General features: G+C 34.4%; 1 protein-coding gene across 1 annotated transcript in view; it reads left to right on the forward strand.

The window, feature by feature from the left end:
• DNAI4 (dynein axonemal intermediate chain 4) overlaps positions 1-26358 on the forward strand; it is a 78237-nt gene that overhangs the window by 25071 nt on the left and 26808 nt on the right. The window contains exons 4-8 of the mRNA XM_010989074.3: positions 965-1077; positions 5717-5873; positions 8558-8697; positions 18748-18903; positions 25770-25964. Coding sequence (XP_010987376.1) covers positions 965-1077; positions 5717-5873; positions 8558-8697; positions 18748-18903; positions 25770-25964 — 761 coding nt within the window. The remainder of the gene's footprint in view (positions 1-964; positions 1078-5716; positions 5874-8557; positions 8698-18747; positions 18904-25769; positions 25965-26358) is intronic.

Below are 26358 nucleotides of genomic sequence, written 5' to 3' on the forward strand. Positions count from 1 at the left end.
AAGGTTTGATTTCTCTCTTGTGATACAACTTTTTTTGTAAATAACATATTCTGCATTTATTATGTAGATACTTATATGATGAAAACGTGCAGTGCTTGCCATAGAAAAGCTCAGTCTTTGCAATAATAAAACAGTGCTCCTAAAATAATCTAAAGCTTATGGGAAAATATTTGAGTGTGTAATTTTCACTCTGACAAATTTAAAGTTCCAGGTGTTAACTAAGCATGAAATTTTAGGAGAAAATATGCTGGTCTAGAGTCTGCCTCCAAATTTGCATACAGAATTTGGGGGAGTTCTCTGAAAAACAAAGCATATGCCAGTAAAGTGAACCCCACCTTTTGGAGGACGGTTGGAACCATAAATAGAAAGGGGAAAAAAAGTGTGTAATATCATGAAATAATGTATGTTTAAGGAAGTTATTTTTTGAGTCTTCAGTGTATTGATTTCCCATCAAGTATATAGATTTTATTTTAATTAAGTCTTGAGAGGACCTTTATCAAACTGAATAAATTGCATTTAAAATGAGATGTGAATAATGAGCAGAAACCTGGCAAAAAATGAAAGGAAGAATGCTCCAGGCGGAGGCCCTGAGATAACAGAGCTCTACAGGACTGAGGAACTTGGGGGAAAAAAAAAAGGAAAAGGAATAGTGATAATGAAGTTAAGATGGAGAGTCTGGATAGGTAGGCTGTATTTTGGATTTTTATCCTAGCATACTGCTGGGAATCCACTGAAGGACTGTAGGCATAGGTTTGACATGTCTTATCTCTAAAATATATTTTAAATGACTTTTAACTCAAGGAACATTAAAAATCAACTTCATATTTAAAAAAAACTTATTTTTATCAATTTTGCTCATATTATTACAGTATATTTGATTTCTAAATCTGATAGTTTTTCATTTAAACATTTAATTTCCCATGAGGACATCTAAATAAATAAATAATGTTATTCATTTTTAAAGGTCAGTTTTAGGAAGCAGTACAGTTTCTAAGTCAAGTGTATCCACTACTGAATCAATGGCAGAAGACCTAGAAGAACCATCCTATAAACGGGAAAGATTGTACAGTTTTACAGGTAATGAAAGTACAATCATTTAAGTAACAGTTCATTATTTCTTTAGCAAATATGTTCATTATTTTGGGGGTACTTGAGATAGAAAAATTATGATAATCATTCCTAAATGCTGGCCTGTGAAGTAGCTATGTGAGAATTACCAGGGTAGTGTTTATTATATATTTAAAAAATTCTCAAAGTGACTCCTTTGCAACACCAGCCTCAAGAATTGCAGGCCCGATTTTAAAAGAGCTCAGCTTCTAACTCAGGAGACAGATAATTCTGATACACTGTAATCAATGCCATAATAAGACATATGCAGAATGTGATGGGGACACTTAAAAAGAAAAGATTAACTACTTTGAGGTGGAAAAAAAAAAGACTGTTCATGGAGAATATTGTTGACTTTTAAATTGGGTTTTTAAAGATGATTAGTGATTTGTCAGGAGAACAAATAGGAGAGGCCCGTTCTAGGCAGAGGATAAAACATGAGGTAATGCAAAGGATTATACAAGTGAAGGTAAAAGAATGAGGACGTAATGGTTGATCAGAAGTGCTGGGAGAAGTGGGTACTTAACTTCAGGGTAATTTGCATTGGAGTGCAGTAAGGTTGTCTTTTCCTCTAAGATGATAATGGAGGATTAGTGAAATTATTAACAAGGTTAGAAAAGTGCTTGGCGAACTTTTCTTTTTGATGTTAGCATATGTGACAGAATGCCTCTGACAAGTAACAGAATACCCAACTGCTATTAGCTTAAACAAATAAAGACTTATTTTTCCCACATTAAAAGAAGTTAAAGCTAGATAGCTTTTGGCTTTCCTTTTGTGGCTTAATTGTGTCAAAGTCTGGATTGGCAGCTCTGCTATTCTCTTCTTAAGCCTTTTCTTCCCGTTTTTTGCCTCATGGTCTCAAAATACCTGCCCCGGTTCTAGGTATTATATCCACATTAAAGGCAGAAAGATGAAGAAAGACCTTCTTTGTAGCACCAGTCACATCTCCCTCATTTGGGAGGAAAATAACAGTTTTCCCAGAAGCCACTTTCCTGTATATTTCTGCTTTTATCTCACTGGCCAGACTGTGTCACATCGCCACCATTAGCTTCCAGAGAGGCTAGGAAAGCCAAAGACTGATTTCCCAGCCTCTAGTAATAGAAAGAAGCAAGGGAAGGAAAAAAGGCTTTAAACAGACAATTAGTAATGTCTGTTGTAGGAAGAAGCCCATCCTCTCAGAGGCAGACAAAGGGAATTGAATTATTGTCCTAACCTCCAGCAGTCTCTATGTATATTCTTGCCATTCTCCAGTTTGGTTTTCCAGGCTGTATCCAGAATGATCTTTTTAAGAACACAATCTAATCACATTCTCCCTGCTTAAAACACCTTCAAATGGATTTGCATTGTTCTTAAGATAAAAACAAATAATCTTTATCTAATGATTTGCTTTGAGGTCTTCCTCTAATTGTTTATATCAAAAACAAACAAACAAACAAACAGAAGTAACAAAATTTCATCTTCAGAAGCCTTGAAGAATAATATAGATGTTTCTGTCATCTTGGCCAGGTGCAGGTGAATTCTAACTACAAAGTCATTCTCTGAAATGAATCACACCTGAACAGTTCTACTTCTACCACCTGGCCACTCTTTTAGACTCGAGAAATATTTCTCAATCTTGAATGCACACTGATATCATCTAGTATATCTCTAAAATTTCCCACACTCAAACTTATTCCAGGCCAATTGTATTGAAGTCTCTGGCAGTAGGGTTTAGGCATAAATAGTGGTGTGCTGGCAAATGTAAAACTACTCAGAGGTAGGAGAAGTCCTGATGTGTAATGTTAACCAATTTCCATGGTTTAAGTACTTTCACTCACTCAACACCACCAGCAGATTTTAAGCTACCAACATGAAATTTCTGAATGGGAAGTTTAGAAGAAATGCTTAGTAGAACATCATTATTTAGTGTTTTTACCATAAGATATAAATAACTGCAAGAGCTTAGGGAATAGTAAAATTTAATAATGTAGGAAGTGATAAGTGGTTATTATCTTTGTTTTTAATATTTATTTAATTGTAAGCTTATATAATTTAATTTTGAACAATGATTGTATTTAACAATTAGCTCACAAAATTCCTGATAATTTAGTAATGGCCCCTTGCAAGCTTGTGCAGGCCAGCTGTAACACACTTCTGAATATAAATATATTTAAAATTTTCCCACATGATTCTAATGTGTAACAGTTTCTAATTTAGTATTAAAAATATTGATGTCTAGATCACATGTCTAGAATTCTGATTCAGTTATTTTGGAATGAAGCCTGAACATCAAGATTTTTAAAAGCTTCCCATGTGATAAGAAATGTACAGTAGATTTTTTAAAATGGTGAAACTATTCCATACAATATTGTAGTGGTGGACACATAACATTATGCTTTTATCAAAATCTATAGAAGCTTACAGCACAAAAAGTAAACCGTAATATACTACATTTTTTAAAAAACACAGTTAAGAGATCAGAGGACCCTTGAATGAAATACAGACTGTGACATAAGAATCTAACTGCTTTACAAATGTATGATGTAACTTCCCTGAGAGAGTGGGGGTGGGAGAGGAGGTATAGACCTAAAAAATGTTGAAACTGAGGGGAAACTGTAAAATTAAAAACATGGAACTGCACATAACCACTGTATTCTAGTTGATTTTCAATGGAAGTATTCAATTTCAATTTTCATTGGGAGTGTAGGTTAACAACTCTGAACCACTGACCATGTATACTAGGATTTTACATGTAAATAAATGGAAGGCAGATGGTAAGAATCAGATTTCTCACTGTCATTGGAGTGGGAGACTGCAGACAAACGAGGGAGGAAGGTTAGAACTATCTATGTGGTATTGGATGAGAATCAGAAACATTAATACAAACTCATGTTTAGCTTAATATAGGTACAGATTAATATATATAGATATAGATATAGATATATACGTGTATATGGGTTACTATAGACACAAATATTTCTTAGCTCTGTCTGCTAAGCAAGCCTAGAAAAATGACATCCCAGTAGAAACAAGCATATACAGTGCCCAAATCTTGGTTTCTAATACCATTCTCCAATAAAAGGAACCAGGGATCTTTGGAGAAAGGACTGATTCTAGACTGGAGCAGAGAATATATAAGGTGAATCAGAAAGTAAACAAGTACCAAGGAAAATACCTCTAAATTGAACAAACTAAAAATGGCAGGGGTATGGGAAAGGGACACCTCAGCCAATAGAGGTTGCAATGGTCAAAGCAGGAACAATTTCAACAACAAAATACATAGTTTAATATTGGATTATAACCCAAAGTAAATATTCATGATTCCATAATGATATGAATAAATGATTGAATAAATAAATTAATAGGGGAGTACAGACAAATCTTCTATACAAAAGAATTCCAAATAATTTATGTAGGTATTCCTCCCTCAAGAAGTTGGAACTTAGTTCCCTATCTGTTTTAAGTGTGGACTTTGCATGTTGACTTCCTTCTAAAGAGTACTGGATGTAGAGAGGGAGGTGAAGAGTAACTTCAGAGCAGGGAAACCTGACAAACTCTGGCTCAAGGTCAAGGTGAACATCATCAGTAGTAAGTCACGTTGATAGCATGTACCCTTGATATGATATGGTGAGAATGACACTACCTCTGTAGTCTTCCTTCCAGAAATCCTTAACCCCTGTCTAACATCAGACAAACCAACTGAAGGACATCCTACAAAATACATGACCAGTACTCCTCAAAACTCAAGGTCATCAAAACAAGGGAAGTCTGAGAAATTGTCCGAGTCTAGGGAAGCCTAATGTGACATGATGACTTAATGCGGTATATACTGCATGAAATCCTGGAAAAGAAGAAAGATGTTAGTTAAAAACTAAGGAAATTGGGATAAAGTACTGACTTTTGATAATAATGAAGCATCAATATTGATTTATTTGTTGTGATAAATGTACCATGGTAATGTTAGCAAAAGTAAAAACTGGGTAGGGTATGCAGGAACTCTTTGTAAGATTCTTGCCAATTTTCTGTATATGTAAAGCTGTTCTATAATTAAAATTTATTAAATATAAAAAAAAGTCTAGGGGTGAATCCCAGCCCTCCAGGTGATTCTGTTGCATGCTGAAGTTTGAGAATCATTGCTGACCTGTATACCTTGCCATGGCTCTTTATTTCCCACACCCTGAAACTCCATCCTCAGTGAAATTTGTCCTAAGGACAAGCAAAAGAACAAAAAGTTGTTATAGATATAGACTAGAAATTAACTTCAGGGCCCAGAGAAGGATTGCATACTATCCACAAAATACACTTGCCCTTATTCCTCTTGAGTGGTATCAACAGTCACTCACCCCAGTCTCCCTATTAATATTATGGGACAGATGTAATGGGATGCCCTTGGAGTTATGACTACACATTTGAGATTGGGGTAGGATTGACCTTTCAGTAACAGAGACTGTTTCTGGGCCATAGGATCCAGTTTGACTTCAGAGGGATTAAATAGACTGCATCTCAAAAGATGGCCTATTCCTTGACCATATAAGGCCACCTGCAACGGATGACTCATCATGATATTTTGGCAAAATGAAAATTAAAAATAGCAATTAGTAAATGATTTTTATTAAGTCATGTATTTTAGATTTACGAGTTATGAGGTCAACACCTGGAAAAACTGTAACAAAAGAAGACCTGGAGAAGACGATAGAGATAATACTAACAGAGACAGAAACAATGAGATTTTTTAACCTACCAACAGTCATGGTTTCTGTAGAATCTGAAGAAGCTGAGAAACTAAGGTATGTATGGCTCAATTGTTTATATTGCTTTTACAATTTAAATGCTAAGTCAGAAGTTCTTATCCTTGTTTTGTCTTTGGGGATTTCTGGAAAAACACTGGTGGTGTATGTGCCTGGTGAAATTATATATAAAGTTATACATGTGCCCCGTGAAATTACAGGTAAGGTGTTTATGTTGTATGCTCTTTCTAGAGGAGGAACCCATAGCTTTTCCATATTCTTTTAAAAAGTAGGTGAGTGACTATGTCAAATAACAAGAGAATGAAAGGAAGCTTCCAAGTCTTAAAATAGGTTTTAATGAATCTTTTCCTTTATGCATATATAAATTATTTTCAATTAAAAAAGAAATGACTGCTATTTTTATATTCAAAACTTAAGAAGGGAAAATATATTATGGGGAAATAACTGAATTTACTATATTAGAGTAGATTTTGTTTTTCTTTATTGATGAATATAAAAAGATTTTAGTTTTTGCCTCATGTATTTTGAAACCCTGTTCTTAGGCACATACACATTAAGAATTGTTTATCATTATGTAAGGCCCTCTTTATCTCTGATAATTTTCCTTGCTCTGAAGTCCACTCTGTCTGAAATTAATGTGGGTATATAAATAGATTATTAACATAGTTATTAAGATTATCTTCAAGTATAATTTGATTCATAGTACAAAAAATTCATCACTAAAATAATTTTATGGTATTATTTTTAACCCAAATATAAAATATTATAAAATTGTTTGGACTATAAAATGTAGTACAATTAGATCTTGATAAGCATACTTTTAAAGTTCATGAGATGTAAAGGAAAGCTCCTAGAACCAAAAAAAAAAAAAAAAAAAAAGGAAAGGAAAGGAAATGAATAACCAAGTGGTGGATAAGTGATCTGAAATCAGAGAGGGAGAGATGCTGGATGCAAATGTTAATATTAGCACATGGATCTAAGACCCAGCAAGTCTTGGGTTCCCCACGAACTGAGAGAATTAACACAGAGATTCTTGTATTAAGCCAAGACCCTTGAAAGGATCCCAGTTATCTCAAGTGGTCGCAGGTCAATCGGGTGTCCTAGCTACTATCATAAGCAAATGCACCTTCTCTGGAAGAAAGCATATCCCATTTAGACTCTTAAGATTCGCTCAGCTTGAGTTTAGTAAAATTACACCAAAGCAATAAAGAAACAAGTCATTATGAATGAGAACTTTAAAAAAGTCCTAGATCTAGATCCTGAGGAATATGGATAATGATATTATCAAGTATAGGGTATAAAATGTATGTGAGGTCTTTAAATAAAAGATAGAGTTAAAATATCAGTAACACTAAGAAACTATCAAAATGATGACTTGTAATTGAAAAAATATCTAAAAAGAACTTTAAAATAAAGTATGTTATATAATTGTTACAGTTAAAAAGTAAACATTGATTTAATCTTTGATATTAAAAAAGCATTTAAAATTTAAACAAGACATAATTGAATAGATATTTAATAAATTGGAACATAGATCTAGGTAAATTATACAAAATGAAGCTTAGAGAGAAAAATGGGATATAAAGTATCAAAGAGAAATTTAAAACATACTGATAATAAAATAAAGGTCTAACATACATCAATTCCAAAAAGGCAAGACAGAAAGAATGGGAAAGAAGACTATTCAAAGTGATTCAGTAAGGATTTCCTCTAACTACTGAAAAATACCATTCCACAGATATAGGAATAAATAAAAAGAAATTCACACACACACAAATGGACTCAGTGCATTGTAACTCATACTCCAGAATACCAAATATTAAAAGATTAAAAAAAAAAGAAGAAGAAAAAACATATCTTCTACAGAGAAACAAACTGGTAGCACTACTATGGATGTAGAAGGTCACTTCATAATGATAGGAAGGTATAATAATTCTACTTGAATATTCCTAATAAAATAACTGCATAATATATGAAGCAAAAATTGGAAACCTGATAGTTATTAAAGTAGGAGATTTAAACATGCCTCTCTTTATAATTGATGGATCAATCAGATTAAAAAAATTAGTATAGTTGCAGAAAATTTGAACTCAAAACATAATTTAATGGCCATGTATAGAACTTGGAATTCAACAATGAGAACAACACACTCTTTTTAAGCACACATGGAACATTTATAAAAATCATCCATGTACAAGGCCATGAAGCAAGGTTTTGAAAATTTCAGAGAAGTGGTATCAGATAAACTAAATTCTCTGAGCATAGTGGAAAGAAAAATTAGTAACGTAAATCTCAACTGAAACATAGACACACAATCACATAATGCTTTTGGAAGTTAAAAAGCAGAGTTACTTAATTCTTCATGAACCAAAGAAGAAATACTCAGAACTAAACAATTATGAAAATGATACATACTATAAGATGATGCACTTTGAGGGAAATTTATAGCTTTAAATGTCTTCATCAAAGTTCATAAGACCTATGTGAAGATAATGCTAATATATTGTGGGTGGGTACTGAAAGTTGCAGGGAAGCTATAGTGTAAAAGCGTCCTTTGGAGGTAGTTTAATGCATTCTTTTCCTAAGGAGTGTTTTGAACTTTTCACTTCACTTTTTGGTGCAATCCACATTAAAGAAGGTAATTTTAAGAAAAAGCATAGTACAAATAGATACGTGTCGTAATAATTTTTATTAATGAGTAGAGTATACGTTATTTTTTATAGCTGGAGAAACAAGAATTATGAGACCCTTTGTCGAAATAGATTAGGCAATGACTTGTATGTTGAAAGAATGATGCAGACTATTAATGGAGCACCAAAGAATAAAGAAGTTCAGTGTGACAGAATCATAAAGGAAGACAAAGGTAATTTCTATTTCATTCTGTTTGATAAGTTACCGTATTTTAATATGCATTCTTTGAGTCTATCAATTAACAAATAAATGTTAAAATATATAAGGCAAAAATAGAAATAATTTGGCCAGATCACAACAGTAGCTGGGTACTCTGATCTACAGCTTTCAGAGTTTGATAATTAAGTTAACAAGTAATAAATACAGATACAGAAGATTTGAATAACATAATTATCAATCTTGATTTTCATACAAACTCTATCATAGAATTTTGTACTCTTCAAATCTTTATGAAACATTTATAAAAACTTACTGTTTACTGTAACAAAGAATATTGACCACAACTAATAAAATTTAAAATATACCAAGCACTATTTTAGACCTTTCATGTACAGGCATACCTGGGATATATTGCAAGTTTGGTTCAGACCACTCCAATAGAATGAATATCACAATAAAGTGAGTCACAAGAATTTTTGATTTCCTAGTGCATATAAAAGTTATGTTTACACTATGCTGTAGTCTATTAAGTGTACAGTAGCATTATGTCTAAAAAATGTACAATGTACAATTTATTTTTAATTGAAAATATTTTAGTGCTAAAAAATACTAACCATCATTAGAGCCTTCAGTGAATCATAATCTTTTTTTCAGTAGAGTACCTTGCCTTAGTGTTGATGGCTGCTGACTGGTCAGGTTGGTGGTTGCAGAAAGTGGGGTGGCTGTAGCAAATTCTTAAAATAAGACAACAATGAGGTTTGCTGCATTGACTGACTTTCCTTTTGTGAGTGACTTCTCTGTAGTGTGTTTGATAGCATTTTACCCACAGTAGCACTTCGTTTAAAATTAGAGCCAATTCTCTCAAACCCTGCCATTGCTTTATCAGCTAAGTTTATATAATATTCTAAATCCTTTGACATCATTTCAACAATCCTCACAGCGTCTTCACCATGGGTAAATTCATCACAAGAAACCACTTTCTCATGCATAAGAAGCATCTTCTCATCCACTCAAGATTTATCATGAAATTATAGCAATTCATTCACATCTTCTAATTCTAGTTCTCTTGCTGTTTTCACCACATCTGAAGTTACTTTCTCCACTGAAGTCTTCAACCCTTCCAAGTCACCCATGAGGGTTGGAATCAACTTCTTCCAAACTCCTGTTAATGTTGATATTTTTACTTCTTCCCAAGAATCATGAATGTTCTTAATGGCAACTAGAATGGTGAGTCCTCTCCAGAAGGTTTTCAATTGACTTTGCCCAGACCCATCAGAGGAATTACTATCTATGGCAGCTATAGCCTTATGAAACATGTCTTTTATATAAGACTTGAAAGTCAGAGTGATTCCTTGATCCATGAACTGCAGAATGGAGGTTGCGTTAGCAGGCATGAAAACAACATGAATCTCACGGTACATTGTACATCAGTGCTCTTGGGTGGCCAGGCACACTGTCAATGACCAGTCATATTTTGAAAAGAATCTTTTTTTCTGAGCAGTAGATCTCAACAGTGGGCTTAAAATATTCAGTAAACCATGAAGTCTGCACATGTCATCATCCAGGCTTTGTTGTTCCATTGATAGAGTATAGGCAGAGTAGATTTAGCATAATTCTTAAGGGCTTTAAGATTTTCAGAATAGTAAATGAGCACTGACTTTGATTTAAAGTCACCAGCTGCATTAGCACCTAACAAGAAAGTCAGCCTGTCCTTCAAAGCATTGAAGCCAGGCATTGACTTCTCCTCTCTACCTACAAAAGTCCTAGGCGTCATCTTCTTCCAATACAAGACTGTTTCATTTACACTGAAAAATCTGTTGTTTAGTGTAGCCCCTTCATTATCTTAGCTAGATCTTCTGGACAACTTGCTTTGGCTTCTACATCAGCAGTTGCTGCTTCACCTTGCACTTTTATGTTATAGAATCAGCGTCTTTCCTTAAATCTCATGAATCAACCTTCAAACATTTCTTCTGCAGCTTCCTTACTTCTCGCAGCCTTCACAGAATTGAGGAGAGTTAGTGTCTTGCTCTGGATTAGGTTTTGGCTTAAGGGAATGTTGTGACTGATTTGATCTTCCATCCAGACCACTACAACTTTCTCCATACAGCAGTAAGGCTGTTTTGCTTTCTTATCATTCACGTGTTCACCGAAGTAGGACTTTTAATTTCCTTCAGGAACTTTTCTTTTGCATTTACAGTTTGGCTGTTTAGTGCAAGAAGCCTTGCCTTTGGCTTATCTCAGCTTTCAACATGCCTTCTTCACCAAGCTTGGATCATTTCTAGCTTTTAATTTAAAGTGAGAGATGTACTATTCTTTCTTTCTGTTGAACACTTAGAGATCACTATAAAGTTATTTATTTGCCTAATTTCAATACTGTTGTGTCTCAGGGAATAGGAGGGCCGAGGAGAGGGAGAGAGATGGGGGACCAGCCAGTCAGTGGAGCAGTAGAACACACATTTATCGAATAAGGTCTCTGTCTGACGTGGGCATGGTTTGTGGTTCCATCCTCTCCCACCTCAAATTACAATAGTAACATCAAAGATCACTGATTACACATCACCATAACAAATATAACAGTAATGAATAAGTTTAAATATTGTGATAGTTACCAAAATGTGACACAGACACGAGGTGAACAAACGCTGTTGGAAATGGTGCTGATAGAGCTGCTCAGTGCAGGGTTGCCACAAACCTTTAATTTGGGGGAAGAAAAAACCCAACAAAACGCAGTTTCTGCAAATTGCAATAAATGAGATATGCCTGTATATTAGCTGATTTAATTCTCACCACAGCCCTATGAGGTAGTAGCTATTATTATTCCCATTATTCTATAAAGAAGAAGAAACAGGCAAAGGGAAGTGAGCTAACTTGCCCTAGGCCACTCCATTACTGTGGTGGACGGTGATACTCCCAGACAGTCTGATTCTTGAGCCTGAGCTCTTAACCACTACATTTACTATTTTTCAATGTTTATAAATTAACAAACTTGAGAACACAGCATTGCCAAAAAATCTGTGAGCTGTGGCCAAAGGGGTAATTAGAAGAAAGGTTATAATCTTAACAGCCTTTATTACTCATCAAAACCATAAACTAGTTCTTTTAAAAGATTAAAATAGACACACTTCTAAGGAAGTGCTAAGTCAAGAGAAGGGCAACTTATAATTAGTGGGAAATCTCTGTAGCATCTTTACTTGTTCTTGTACCGCTCCCCTCCTCCATACGGTGATGGTCTTAAAGATAGCAGTCTGCCATCTCAGTGTGAGACCCGGAGGGAACAGAACAGACTTTATTCTCGAAGAACTTGGTTTGTATGTTTTAACCTGTCTAGGGGCTACCTGGAGGACTGACAAAGGCATTTGTCTTCTTTTTTTTTTTTTTTTTACCTAACTCGGAACTCTCTCAGGCAATAGGCATATTGCATTCTTCAAAAACATTGTAAAGCAAATGAATTGCTTCCTGAGGAGTCAAACACTGAAAGCCTGGGAGAAAAATCAGGGGAGAGATTTTTTTCAGGAAATTAAGGTGTTGAAAAGATTTGCATATAGAAGGGAATTTAGAACATCATGTGTATGCCTAGCGCAGGATGCATGCTCAGAAATGACCTGAAAAGATCGTAACTGTACACTTCTGACCAATCTCCAGATTCAGTACAAGCAGGAAGTGAAAGCTGTGGTATAGTTTTAAGCAACCTATCTAAGCATTGAAGGAATTTCTAAACATAGGGCCAACCTACAAAGACTGGAAGGCTTTTTTTTTTCCTTTTTTTTTTTTCTCTTTTTTTCTTTTTCTTTCCTTCTCTTCCTTTCTTTTCTTTTCTTTTTTTCTGTTTTTGAGGGAAGAGAAATCTAGAGGTTCAGAGAAATCTCTGTCAGGATGCTGGCTAACCAAAAGCTAAAAATCAAACACTTCTGAGATGATACATGACAAAGAATACAGACTTTACAAAAATAGTTTAGAAAAATGACTTAGCAAACAAACAACTACCACTCACAGTGAACTATAACATCAAATCCTGAGAAAGAGTCTGATTTCCAGAATTACCACATTATTATATTCACGATGTTCAATTGTCAGCAAAAAATTACAAAGGCTACAAAGGAACAAGAAAGTAAGGCTCATTCAAAGAAGAAATTAACAAAATCTCCCTGAGGAAGTACAGACATTAGATTTACTAGACAAAGATTTTAGATCAATTGTATTAAATATTTTCATAAGGCTGAAGGAAACTATGCACAAAGAATATTTGAAGAAACAACGGCCTGAATATTCCCAAATTTGATTAAACAAAACATGAATCTGTACCTCCAAGAAGCTCAACAAACTCCAAGGAGGATACAAATAAAGAGATCCATACTGAGACAGATTATAATCCAACTATTGAAATACAAGGAGAGACTCTTGAAAGCAGCAAGAGAAAAACGACTCACCACGTACAAGAGATCATCAATAAGATTACACCCAGTTTTCAGCTGAAACCCTGGAAGCTAGAAGCCAGTGGGATGACATACTTCAAGCACTGAAAGAGGAAAATTGTCAGCCAGGAATTCTATCCTTCGAATAATCCTCATGAAGGAGAAATTTAATTAAATAATTACAATTGAATATATCCTTGTGAAGGAGAAATTAAGATATTTATAGATAACTGAAAGCTAAGGGAATTCAGCACTAGTACAGTTGCCTTACAAGAAATGCTAACGGGAGTCCTTCAGGCAGAAATGAAAGGATGCTAGATACAATTTGAAAACATATGAAGAAACAAAGAACACTGGTAAAAGTAACTACATAGGTAAATACAAAAACCAGTATTGTAATTCTGGTTTGTAACTCCTATTTTTCTGTGATATAATTTAAAATAAACACATAAAACGATAATTATAAATCTATGCTAATGGGCATACAAAATATAAAGATGTAATTTGTGACAATATCAACATAAAGGGGGTGGAATTTGGTTACCTAGGAGCAGTTTTTTTGTATGATTGAAGTAAGGTAGTATTATTTCAAAATAGATTGTTAAAATTTTAAGAAATTAATTTTATTCCCCAAGGCAAGCACCAAGAAATAACTTAGAAATTACAGAAAAGGAAATGAGAAAGAAAAATGATACACTATAAAAATATAAATTAAATATAAAAGAAGACAGTCAGGGACTATTTGAAGAACAAAGAAAATATGAGACATGAAAAAGATAAATAGAAAAATGGCAGAAGTCCTTCCTGAACAGTAATTACTTTAAATAAATGGATTAAACATTCCAATTAAAAAGCAGAGATTGACAGAATGGATTTTAGATAAAGGACAATAAAACTGGAACCAAAAAAACATGACCCAACTATATGCTAACAAGAGACTCCACTATTTTTTTCCAGTTTATTGAGAAATAATTGACATACATCACTGTATAAATTTAAGGTGTATAACATGATCATTTGATTTACATATACTGTGAAATGATTGCCACAGTAGGTTTAATTAACACCTATCATATCATATATAGAAAATAAAAAGTTGCAGAATATAAGATCAACACACAAAATTCAATTGTATTTCTATACACCATCTACAAACAATCCAAAAAAAAAATTGTGTTTAAAATAGCACCTAAAATAATAAAATTCTTAGGAATGAATTTAACCAAGGTAATGAAAAACTTGTACATTGATAACTGCAAAAAAAATTGCTAGAAAAAAATAAAAGAAGACCTGAGTAATTGGAAATACATCCTGTGTTAATGGATTGAAAGACTTAATTTTGTTAAGAGGTGACTACTACCCAAAACAATCCCAAACACTTTTTTCAACAATAGAAATAAACATCCTAAAATTTATATGGACTATAAAGGGATCCCCAAGTAGCCCAAACAATCTCAAAAAAGAACAGCTAAAGGCCTCATACTTCCTGATTTAAAAACTTGCTGTAAGTTATAGTGATCAAAATAAGATAATACTAGCATAAAGATAGATATATAGACCAAAAAAATAGAAAAGAGATTCCAGAAATAAACCCTCACATATATGGCTAAATGATTTTTGATAAAGATGCTAAAACCATTTCATGAAGATAAAATTGTCTTTTCAGTAAATGGCGCTGGGACAACTAGATAGCCACATGCAAAAGAATAAAGTTGCACTTCTATCTCGTATCATATACAAAAATTAACTTAAAGTGGATCAGTGATTTAAATGAAAGAGCTAAAACTATAAAACTCTTAGAAAAAAATTAGGATAAATATTTCTGCCCTTTGTCTTGACAGTAGATCCTTAGACATGATACTAGAAGCCTGGAGAACAAAAGAAAAAAAAATGGATAAATTGGGCTTCATCAAAATTAAAAACTTTTGTGCATCAAATAACCATCAAAAAAGTAAAAGGACAACCTACATAATGGGAGAAAATATTCACAAATCCCCTCTCTGTTAAGGTCTGGTAGCCAGAATATATAAGGAAATTTTGTAATCTGAAAACAAAACGACAAACAACACAATTAAAAAATGGGCATAGGACTTCAACAGACAGTTTTCCAAAGAAAAACGAGTGGTCAACAAGCACAGGAAAAATTGTTAAATGTCATTAATCATTAGAGAAATGCAAATCAAAACCATAATGAGTTACTACTTCTCACCCATTAGAATGACTATAATTAAACAAACAAACACAAAAAGAAGTGTTGACAAGAAAGTTGAGACTTTGAAGCCTCTATACACTGCTTTTGGGAACATAAAATGGTGCAGCTACTGTGGAAAAGAGTTTGGTAGGTCCTCAAACAGAATTGCCGTGTTAGCCAGCAATTCCACTCCTAGGTATATACCCCATAGAATTGAAAATAGGTACTCAAATACATGCACACACATGTTCATAACAGCAGTATTTTCCATAGTCAAAAAGTGGAAAAACTGAAATGTCTGTCAATGGATGAATGGATAAACAAAATGTGTAAACACACACACTGAAAAATATAATAGAGTCAAAAAAGGAATTAAACACATGGTCTGAATAAGTGATAAGTTTCCCTTTTCTACCCTGAAAGACATCAGAAATTTCTTCTCTCGAGAGGACAAAATAGAGGATCTTTAGCTGGGGAACATCAGGCACAGTTCAAGACATGGGTACTTAACGAAAAACCAAAAACAAAAAACCAGTGGGATTAAATAACCCTATGCATACTGAATGCTACTCTTCAGAAATCCCGTCCTCCCTCGTGAAAGGGTCCTAGAACATGGGTAGCCAGACTTAAATACAAGTGCTGATAGTTGGAGATGTGAGTAAAAGGTAATGCAGAGTGGATATGGGCAGGACCCCAATAGCATTTGCCACAGAAGAACAAACCCCCAAACAAAGCAAAGGAATGATCAATACAAAAGTTAAGAAATGTGGGTACTTCTGTTGGAGGTGGCTGGAAGGAAGACGCTTATGATAGGATAGTGTCCAGTGTGCTTGTAGGCAACTGAAGGTATTGTTTCTTATCCTCGTTGGTGAGTACATGGTATTAATTCTTTCTTTACCTTACACGTATATGAAATATACTCTCTTCTGCGAAGGTCTGTGTTTCACAAGAAAGATTTTACTAAAACAATGGTTTAATTTATACTAAAGAATTTGATACAGACCAAGTAAATAAAAAGATTTTATGGATCAAAAAAAAAAAGCATGTCTTCCTTGCCTGATTTTGGTTGAAATTGAAAGAGATTCAGGAGTCAGAGAGATGGAAATGAAGATACTGCCTTTATTACTGATGAAGTTAATTGAAAAATGTAGTCTTAAATCCACAAATAAGTGGATTTGGTATTTCTTCCCTCCAGAATAGATCTTACCAACAGTAACTGGCACAGCTAGATAAGCCAGACCTGCTATGTATGGGTGAGAACAGATCAGAATGCATGCTTTCTGCGAGTAAAGACTTACCAGAAAAATCCAGAAGTGGCTGAGCTGCGGTTCCTTCTCCTAAACTCTCCTGTGGGTTAGTCACTTCTGTTTCCGTGGCAGTAAGTCAGTGTGGGAAATAGAGGAGCCAGAAATGTCAATTTAGCTGAAGTTGCCTCTGCAAAGATTCACAAAAACTGAGGAAAAAGTTTCCCACCTAACAGAATACAGTAAATTTATTACAGAAGTGGCGTTTCAAATAAATGGATAACTCAATAAATGTTCCTGGCCAAATTTTGAAAATACAGTTAAATCCTAAAACTTGGTAGATTTCATTAAGCCAGTTTGTTTTCTAAGTATATTATCCTACAATAATAATTTTTTAAGGTATATGTGATATGAGGCTCATTTTAATTAAAAATATACATATGTATTTGTTCATTACAAACACATGTATATATTTATGTCAGTCTGGAAAGATGCACAAAAATGTTAGCAGTTATTATTTCTAGGTGATAGAAATGTGAGTCATTTACCTTTTCTTTTATATATAGTAAGCATGTCTTTTTACTCAACTAAAAAGTAAAATTATTTTTCTATAAATGTTATGTAGCCAAGTATTACTCTTTTATAGTCTGAATTAAACTAGTGGTTGGAAACAATGTTTTAAAACTTGTAAAAACTATTTACACGTATCTTACACTCAGAAATGCTCAAAACACTGGTATATTGGGAATACTTTTTTCTGATCATAGCTAAAATAAGATTTCTTTAACAGTGTATGACAGTACAAAATTGCGAAGTCAGAATTATTTATTATTTATTATTCTAGCTTGTACATGAGATTATGACATGTACATAATATCTGCTTCTTAGATTTTCTGTTTCTAAGGTTAATTAAATTTATTCCAATGAATAAATGTAATGATGTTACCTAAACCAATGTTTCTTGTTATCTTTAAAAAAGAAACAATTTTAAATCACCCTAACATTTTACATTGATCATTTATAACTTGCATATGTATCTCTGTAGCAATTATTTCATTAGTGACCATGTAACAATATATTCCTATATGCTCAGCTTACTAAATTTTTAGTTAAAGGGAGAAAAAGAAAGTTAGGTAATTTAATATTCAAAGGAATAATTTCTGTCTAAAGTCTTTTCCTTTATGAGCATGGGAAGTGTACCCTCTTCAATTCAGCAAGATATATTAGGTATTCACTCTGTGTATGACTTTGTTAGATCCTTTTAAGGTAAGTTCATAAGTTATTATGAAATGTGAGCTGACATTCTTACTAATTGAAAACATCATTAAATACCGAAGCTCCTTCATTTTATATCATGAAAATAGAGGTTCTAACAATGAAGTAATTTATTAGACCTAGATCCTGTTTTGATTTTCAGAAAAAATAATTCTTTATTAAATCACTGTACTTTAACTGAAAGTTTAGTAAGGTTAGCATGTAAGGATATATTATTACATAGTCACTGATATAATAATTGCCATATAAGAGTTTCATTGTTATATCAGCAATAAAGAGGGTTGGGAGGTTTTCAGTTTTAAATTTGAAGATAAATAACATTGCCAATTTTTGTTTGGAGACCACTGATATATTTCTCATTTGAATAAATATAGATAACTTAAAAATTTAAAGAGAGAATATAATAACCAAGCCATTCTATACATTTCTTGGGAACACTTTTCCAAGTACAATCTTTACACATATAGAAAATTTTACTTGATAAAAATGGAATTAGATGATTACAAATAAGAAGTATTGTAGAATATAGCATGTTATATGTTAACCATAAGTAAAAGTACATTAAAACCTTGTTATAGTTGTCCAGGGCCATATCAAGGTAGCCCTATATTGACAAACTGATGAGATTATGTGGTACCAGTTTGGGATAGAAGGGAGGAAGTGTGGGGATCAGAAAAGGATGGTGAGGATAATTTGGAGCTATTACTAAAATATGAAGGTATTTGTAGATGCAAATGGTGTAATGTCTAAGGATCTCTTAAGGTGTCCTCATGATTAATTTATTTTTCACCTTTATCCACTTCCTGCCATTGTGGTAAAACAATAGTATTTTCCCCCTAAACAATAGATATTCTTATCTTAGATTTTGCTATAACTTGTTATGGATAAGCTAAAATATTAGAATTTGGTTTAAAATAATCTTTACCTTTCTGTTTCTTTAGGCATAATGTCCACTGCTTGGGATTTGTATGATTCTTATAATGCTATGGAGCTTTCATCTCTACCAGTGAAACAACCTACAATTGATTCAAGTAGTAAAGCAACTGTGCCTTCTAAAGATTGGGACCAAAGAGCACCAGGGAGCACTTTAGAAAAAAGTAAGATTTTACTTATTTCAGTTTTTTTTTTCAGTTGTGGCAAAATTGGTATGTAACAGTATATTAGTTTCAAATGTACAACATAATAATTCAATCTTTGTATACACCACAAAGTGATCACCACAGTATGTCTGGTTACTGTCTGTCCCTCTACAATTAACCCACCCTCTTCACTCATTTCACTTACCCCTAGCTTCCCCTCTGATAACCATCATGCTGTTCTCTGCATCTATGAATTTTGTTTTGTTCATGTTTTTCCATTTTCATTTATCTCAAGGTATTTTTTGATTTTCTCTTTGATTTCTTCAGTGACCCATTGGATGTTGAGTAGCATGTTGTTTAGACTCTACATGCTTGTGTTTCTAGGTTTTTTTTCTTGGATTTCTAGTCTCATACCTTTGTGGTCAGAAAAGATGTTTAATATGATTTGATCTTCTTAAGTTTATTGAGACTTGTTTTCCGGACTAACATGTGTGGTTTTATTATTATTAGATGGTGTCCTTGTGAGGGCCACTAGCATGTTTCCCTCAGCCACAGAGCCAGGTTCTCCAGGAGTGTTCCCTATGTGTGCTACATGCAGCCTCCTGTTGTGGCTGGGTTGTGATTGCTGTAGGTGCACTAGTGTGTAGGACTGGCCCCCAGTACAGCTTCCTATAAGGCCTAGTAATGACTATTGAGGACACTCTGGTGTGTTGGGCCAGCCCTGGGGTGCGAGCCATTTTTGGACATCTGCCCTGGCTGAAGTTATCTGCCAGGTGTGGCAGTGTGGACAGCTGCTTTGGAGGGGCCCTGGTGCCTGCTGAGGGTGCCTGCTAGGTGTGGTGGGATGGTAGGGTGCAGGGCCTCTGGAGTGTATCTGTGTGTGAACCTAGGGCAGTGTGAGCAGTGCCAGTAAGGTGGGTGGGAAGAACCAGAAATAGTGACTGCCAGGTTAGCTAGGTAGAATGTGAGCAAAAAAACTTGCCTGTCAATGACTTTGTATCCAGAGACAGTTTCAACAGATCCCTGCACCTTGGAGGCACATACCCTAAAGTTAGCCCATGAATCTCTTTCATTTATGCTTTTCAAATGGCTGCCTCTTCACTGGGACACAGACTGAGTGAATTTGTATGTGTACCCTTTAAGATCAGAATCTCTGTGTATTCGGTAGGAATATAGCCCTTGGCTCTACTGGACATGGGCCTCACTGGTTTTCAAAGGCAGACATTATAGGGGCTTATCTTCCAGTGCAGGTCCCCTGGACTGAGAAGCTCAAAGTGGGACGTGGACCCCTTGCTCCTCAGAGAGGACCTGAACTGCTCTGACACGCTTGCTAGCTGTGGATCACTGTGCTGAGGGTGTGGGTCTGGCCAGATGGCGTCTCTGCCCCTTCCACTTATCTCCTTGTGGCTTTTTCTTTTTATCCTTAGTTGTAGAATATCTTTTCTGCTAGTCTTCAGGTTGTTCTCAGAGATAATTGCTCTATATGTAGTTGTAGTTTTGGCTTGTCCCTGGGAGTAGAGGAGACCAGGATCTTTCTATTCTTCCTTACTAATCAATTTTTAGCTATTCTAAAAGGTGTGTAGTGGTATCTCATTATTGTTTTAATTTGCAATTCCCCAATAACATGTGATGTTGACCATCTTTTCATAGGCTTACTTTTCATCTGTATCTCTTCTTTGGTGAGGTGTCTATTTTGAATTTTTTTTCATTTATAATTGGATCTTTTTTTATTGCTGAGTTTTATGAATTCTATATGTAATTTGGTTACAAGTCCTTTATCAGATACATGTTCTGCAAATATATTCTCCCAGTTGGTGACTTATTTCAGCCTTTCTTAATAATATCTTTTGTAGACCAAGAAATTTTAATTTTAATAAAGTCCAATTTAATATATTTTTCTTTTTTGTATTATGCTTTTAGTGTTATATCTAAAAATTATTACCAAACTCAAGGGAATTTGGATTTTCTCCTATATTGTCTTCTAGAAATGTTATAGTTTTGTATTTCACATTTAGGTCTAAGGTCCATTTCAGTTAACTTTTGTGAAAGTTTAGACTAGACTAGACTAGTCTAGACTAGACTAGACTACACTTTCTGTCTAGATTAAAATTCTTTGCATATGGATGTCTCATTGTCCATTTGTTGAAAAGACTCCATTGACCTTACACCTTTGTCAAGTATCAGTTAACTATATTTGTGTGGGTGTATTTCTGGGCTCTCTGTTCTGTTCCTCTGATCAATTTGTCTGTTCTTTCACCAATACCACATTGTCTTCATTAACTGTAGCTTTACAGTAATTCTTAAAATTAGGTAGTGTCAGTCCTATATTTTTCTTCATTATTGTGCGAACTATCTTGATCTTTTGCCTCATCATGAACTTTAGAATTAGTTTGTTGATATCCACAAAATAACTTGCTGGGATTTTAACTGAGATTGCATTGAATCTACAGATCAAGCTGGGGAGAATAGGCCTCTTAACAACAGTGAGACTTCTATCCATGAAAATTTAATTGTGTGAATCTTCTTTGATTTCTTTTATCAGCATTTTATAGTTTTCCTCATATAGATCCTGTACATATTTTGTTGGCTTATGCCTTAAGCATATAATTGTTTGGTTTTAATATAAATAATATCATTGTTTTAATTTCAAATTTCAGTTGTTCATTGCTGGTTTATAGGAAAGCCATTGACTTTTGTATGTTAAACTTATATCCCATGACCTTGCTGTAATTGCATATTAGTTCTAGAACTTTTTTTTTTTTTTTTGACAATTCTTTGGGATTTCCTACATAGAAAATCATGTCATCTATGAACAAAATGATTTTTTTTCCCTTCCAATCTGGATGATTTTTATTTCCTTTTCTTGTCTTATCCTACTGGCTAGGACTTATAGTACAATGTCAAATAGAAGTGGTGAGAGTGAATAGCTTAGTCTTGTTCCTGATATCAAGGCTGCTATCTTAGTCTTGTCCCCTTGTTTCATGTTAGAGAGAAAGTTTTCAGTTTCTCATCATTAAGTATGATGTTAGCTGAAGTTTTTTGTAGATTTTTTTTTTTTTTATCAAATAGAGGCAGTTCTTTTCTATTCCCAGTTTACTGGGAGTTTTTATCATGAAAGGATTTTAGATTTTGTCAAATAATTTTTCTGAATCTATTGATATAATCATGTGATTTTTATTCTTTAGCTTATTGATGTGATAGATTACAATACTTGATTTTTGAATGTTGCCTTGCATAAATCCTACTTGGTTTTGGTATATAATTCTATTTATACATTATTGAATTAAATCTGTTAATATTTTGCTGAGGGTTTTTGCATTATTATCATGAGAGATGTTCTGTAATTCTCCTTTCTTGTAATGCCTTCATTCAGTTTTGGTGTTAGAATAATGGTAGCCTAATAAAATGAGTTGGGAAGTGAATTTTTCTATTTTTTTCCTTGAAGTTCTATCAGTTTTTGCCTTATGTATTTTGTAGCCTTAGTTTTGCTACAGAAACAGTTAGGTTTGCTGTATCCTTTTGGAGACTTGACCACTTTATCATTATGGAATGCTCCTCTGTTTTGTGCCAGTCTCAACCTTTCAATAACCAGGTTGTGGTTGAACCAGCCCTTGTGGTTCTTATTACGATTGCAAGATGGCTTTCAGCAGTAATTATCAGGGAACCTGATTGTTTATTACTTATAGACCTGGAAATTATACAGTACACCTGGGACCACACAGCAAGGTATATATATATATATATATATATATATATATATATATATATATATATAGAGAGAGAGAGAGAGAGAGAGAGAGAGAGAGAGAGAGAGAGAGAGAGAGAGAATAGGCCTGGGGTTCTGCTTTTATTGAGGTTGAGAAAGGGTTTCATAGGCTCACTCTCTGTTGGTCAACTTAAAACATAAGAACAGGAATTTAAAGCGGGGAAAGAGGATAAAAAAGTAGCCCAAATGGTTAGTTATTAAAATCAGCCAAGATCTTTAAAACAAGAGAACCTCGGTGGAGGGAGGCAGCCTGGCTCTTTATCTGGTGTAGCTGGCAATGTGTTACTCAGGATAGCTGTCTTTGAAGTGGATGCCTCTTTGAAATGGATACCTTGGCAATTCAAGCTTAAATTAGGCACTTGCATTACAAAAAAGAAAATTAACAGTAACAGCCACAGGGTTTACCACTACCCCCTCTTTATCCCTGGTAATATTCCTTGCTCTACAGTCTACTTTGTCTGATATTAAATATATTTAGTTCACTTCTTTTGATGAGTGTTAAAATGGTATATCATTCTTTATCCCATTACTTTCATTCTGTCTGTGCCTTTACATTTAAATTGGATTTCTTGTAGACAACATTATTTTAAAGTGTGGATTTTATTATTATTCTGGTGTGACAAAACCATCAGATTAGGACACAATTGCTATTGGAAATACAGCTTGTTGTACTCCCAGATCTCAAGAGGAGAGGGAATTCAATGCTCTGGGCTACACAAAGTAGCACGAGAGTTGGTCAGGAGGCAGAGGAAATAGGTAGAATATATGAACAGAAGCCTTGGTTGAGGTTTCTGTAGGAAGGAATGGGTGAGTCAGGGTTAGCCAATTTAGGATTGGCAAGTGTGAATAATTTCAGAGGGGCATAGGGGCTTCCCTAGTTTTCTAGTACCTAGTCTTGGGATAATTATGGCAGTAATAGTTACTCAATTGTTGTTTAAATTGGGTAATTTATTTTGTTCCCTCTTTAAGTTCACTGATTCTTTCCTCTGTCCTCTCCTGTTGAGCCCACCCATGAAATTTAAAATTTTGGTTATTTCACTTTTTAATTCTAACATTTTCATTTGGTTGTTGTATGGGTTTACTAAGACTTTTTATTCTTTGATAGTACTTTCTGTTATTCCATTTGTTTCAAATGTGTTCATAAATACTTGAAATGTTTTTTTTTTGATGGCTGCCTTAAACTGTCAGATAATCCAGACATCTCTGTCATCTCAGAATTGGTATCTATTGATTTTGTTTACTTATTTTGTTTTTCACTGAAGTTGAGATTTTCTTGGTTCTTTGGATGATGAATGATTTTCAGTTGAAATTTAGAAATTTTGGGTATTATATCATGAGAAATAGATCTTCTTTAAACCTCCCCTTTTTAGCAGGCTTTGTTTGACACTATTCTGACAGGGGAATTTACTGCTTCATTTCTTCCAGGCAGGAGTAAAAGTCCATGTTCTCCACTTGGCCTTCAATTACACTGAAGGAGGGGATCTCCTCATTACTGGTGGCCAGGGGCAGGTGGGGAGCTCTGGCTTCCATTGATACTACATAGCTGGGAAGAGTAGGAGTGCCTCATTACCACTCCCTGACATCATGGATTGGGACTTGGCTTTATTACTGTTGGGCAGTGCTGTAAGTTCTGACTCAGTCCAACTCTGACTGTTCTCATGGGGAGAAGAAGGGGCACCTTGTTACTGCCAGGTGGGTGTGCAATTCCATGTTTCCCAATTGGTCTCCACTGACATTGCAGACAAGGCAGCACAGTCATTATATTTGGTAGGATTCAAAGTCCTGACTCCTTACTGAGCCTTCTCTGACACCATGCCCACTGGAGGGCCGGGAGGTTGGAATGCCTGGTTAGAGCCTGGCAAGGATGGAAGTGTAGGCTTCTCGCTTGGCTAGTGGAATTTGTGGAATAAGTGGGGCTACAGTTTTTTTCTGTGGTTTTTGTCTGGAGTAGAGTGGTTATAATCTAAAAGCTTTCTTTCTTGCAAGGCTGTTTTTTTCCTGGTCTTTTGGTTAGAGACAGGAGGTTTGCCTGGAGTATTTGCAGCAATAAGAAACCCAGGGGACTCACCACTGTGTCATTCCTTAGGTCCTGAACTCTCCTGTTGCTCTGCCTTATTCTATCAAAGGGTTTCAAAGGTTTCCTATGTTTCTTTTATATATAATGTATTAAGCAGGAGGAATAGGGAAAGGTGTGTCTACTCCATATTCACAGATGCAGGATTCCCCTTCATTCTGTTTTTTACTAAGTAATGTGGTAGGCAGAATAATCATTCTCCAAATATATACACATCCCCTTCTCTGGAACCTGTAAATAAATAACCTTACATGGCAAAAGAGGTTTTTTCAGATGTGATTACATTAAGGATCTTCAAAGGAGGAGATTATCCTGGATTATCTGAGTGGACCCAAACTAATCACATGGGTACTTAAAATTGGAGCACTTTTTGCAGTGGTGGTCAGAGAAAAATGTAATGACAGAAATATGTTAGAGAGATGCAGTGTTGCTGTTTTTTGAAGATGAACGAAAGGTTGTTGGTGGCTTCTAGAATTTGAAAAAGCCAAGGAAATGAATTCTCCTTTAGAGCCTTCAGAAAGGAGCATAACCCTCTTAATTTATCAGTTTTATCCCAGTGAGACTTGGGTCAGACCTCTAACCTACAGAACTCTGATAAATTGGAATGGTTTTAATCTACTAAGTTTTTGGTAATTTGTTATAGCATTAATACAAAATTAACAGTAGTGTAGTATTCCTTTAGAGCAATATCAAATCAAAACTTAATCTGAAGACTGACAATAATTTTATTTCAATTTGAATAAAAATATACAGATACAAATTACCTCGTGAGTTGTCATTGCTCATTTTCTGAAAAAGAGCATGTTTTTGAATGGTGAAGAATTCCAAAAAGATAACTATGTATCTATATATCTATATCTATATATCTATCTTGCAAGTGCTTGGTATATAAAAGTCATTCAATGAATGCCTGTTGAAATTGTTGAATACTGGAGAAAAACAAATAGTAATGGCAGAATGTCATTTCTTAAATCTTTAGAATGTACAAACCATCTAATATTATTTGAATTATTTCATCATTGCATCATGTTTGTTATTTCACAGTTAGTGAAGGTAGTTCTCTAATGGATATAGAAAATGTAATTCTGGCTAAAATCCACAATGATGAAGAAAACCACTCAGATGCAGTATTGAAATCTGACAAATTTCAACAGGACTTATTTTTTATGGAACGAGTTATAATGGAAAATATATTTAGGCCAAAACTTGCAGCTTATCGTCAGCTTCCTGTTTTAAAAGGTATGTACTAGAACACTTTTTTTTTTTAATTGTGTTGTTTTGAAATATTTTATACTTAAAAAGGGTATTTTAAAAATAACCACTTTTATACAAGCTCAAATAACTTAAAAATTAGATTATGTTAGTTATTATTCCTAAATGTGATCTCCAGACTGAGTTATCACCAATCAGAAGACATGTTTATGTAGTTTTCAGCACTAAGTATGTGAGTAGCAGTAGAATGCAGACCAGGGAGCCCAAAGAAAGAGGCAACCTCTTAGAGTCAGAACTTTATAAGCACCTGTGGCTCTTTCCTCTCCCTTCTCTCCGCATTGAATTATTCTCTCATAATCAGCTCCACCTTTTCTATTGCCATTGACACTTTCCAGTTTCTGGCTTTTATTTCCTTTCCCTA

This window comes from Camelus dromedarius, chromosome 14, assembly GCF_036321535.1.
Source record: "Camelus dromedarius isolate mCamDro1 chromosome 14, mCamDro1.pat, whole genome shotgun sequence".
Taxonomy (NCBI): Eukaryota; Metazoa; Chordata; class Mammalia; order Artiodactyla; family Camelidae; genus Camelus; species Camelus dromedarius.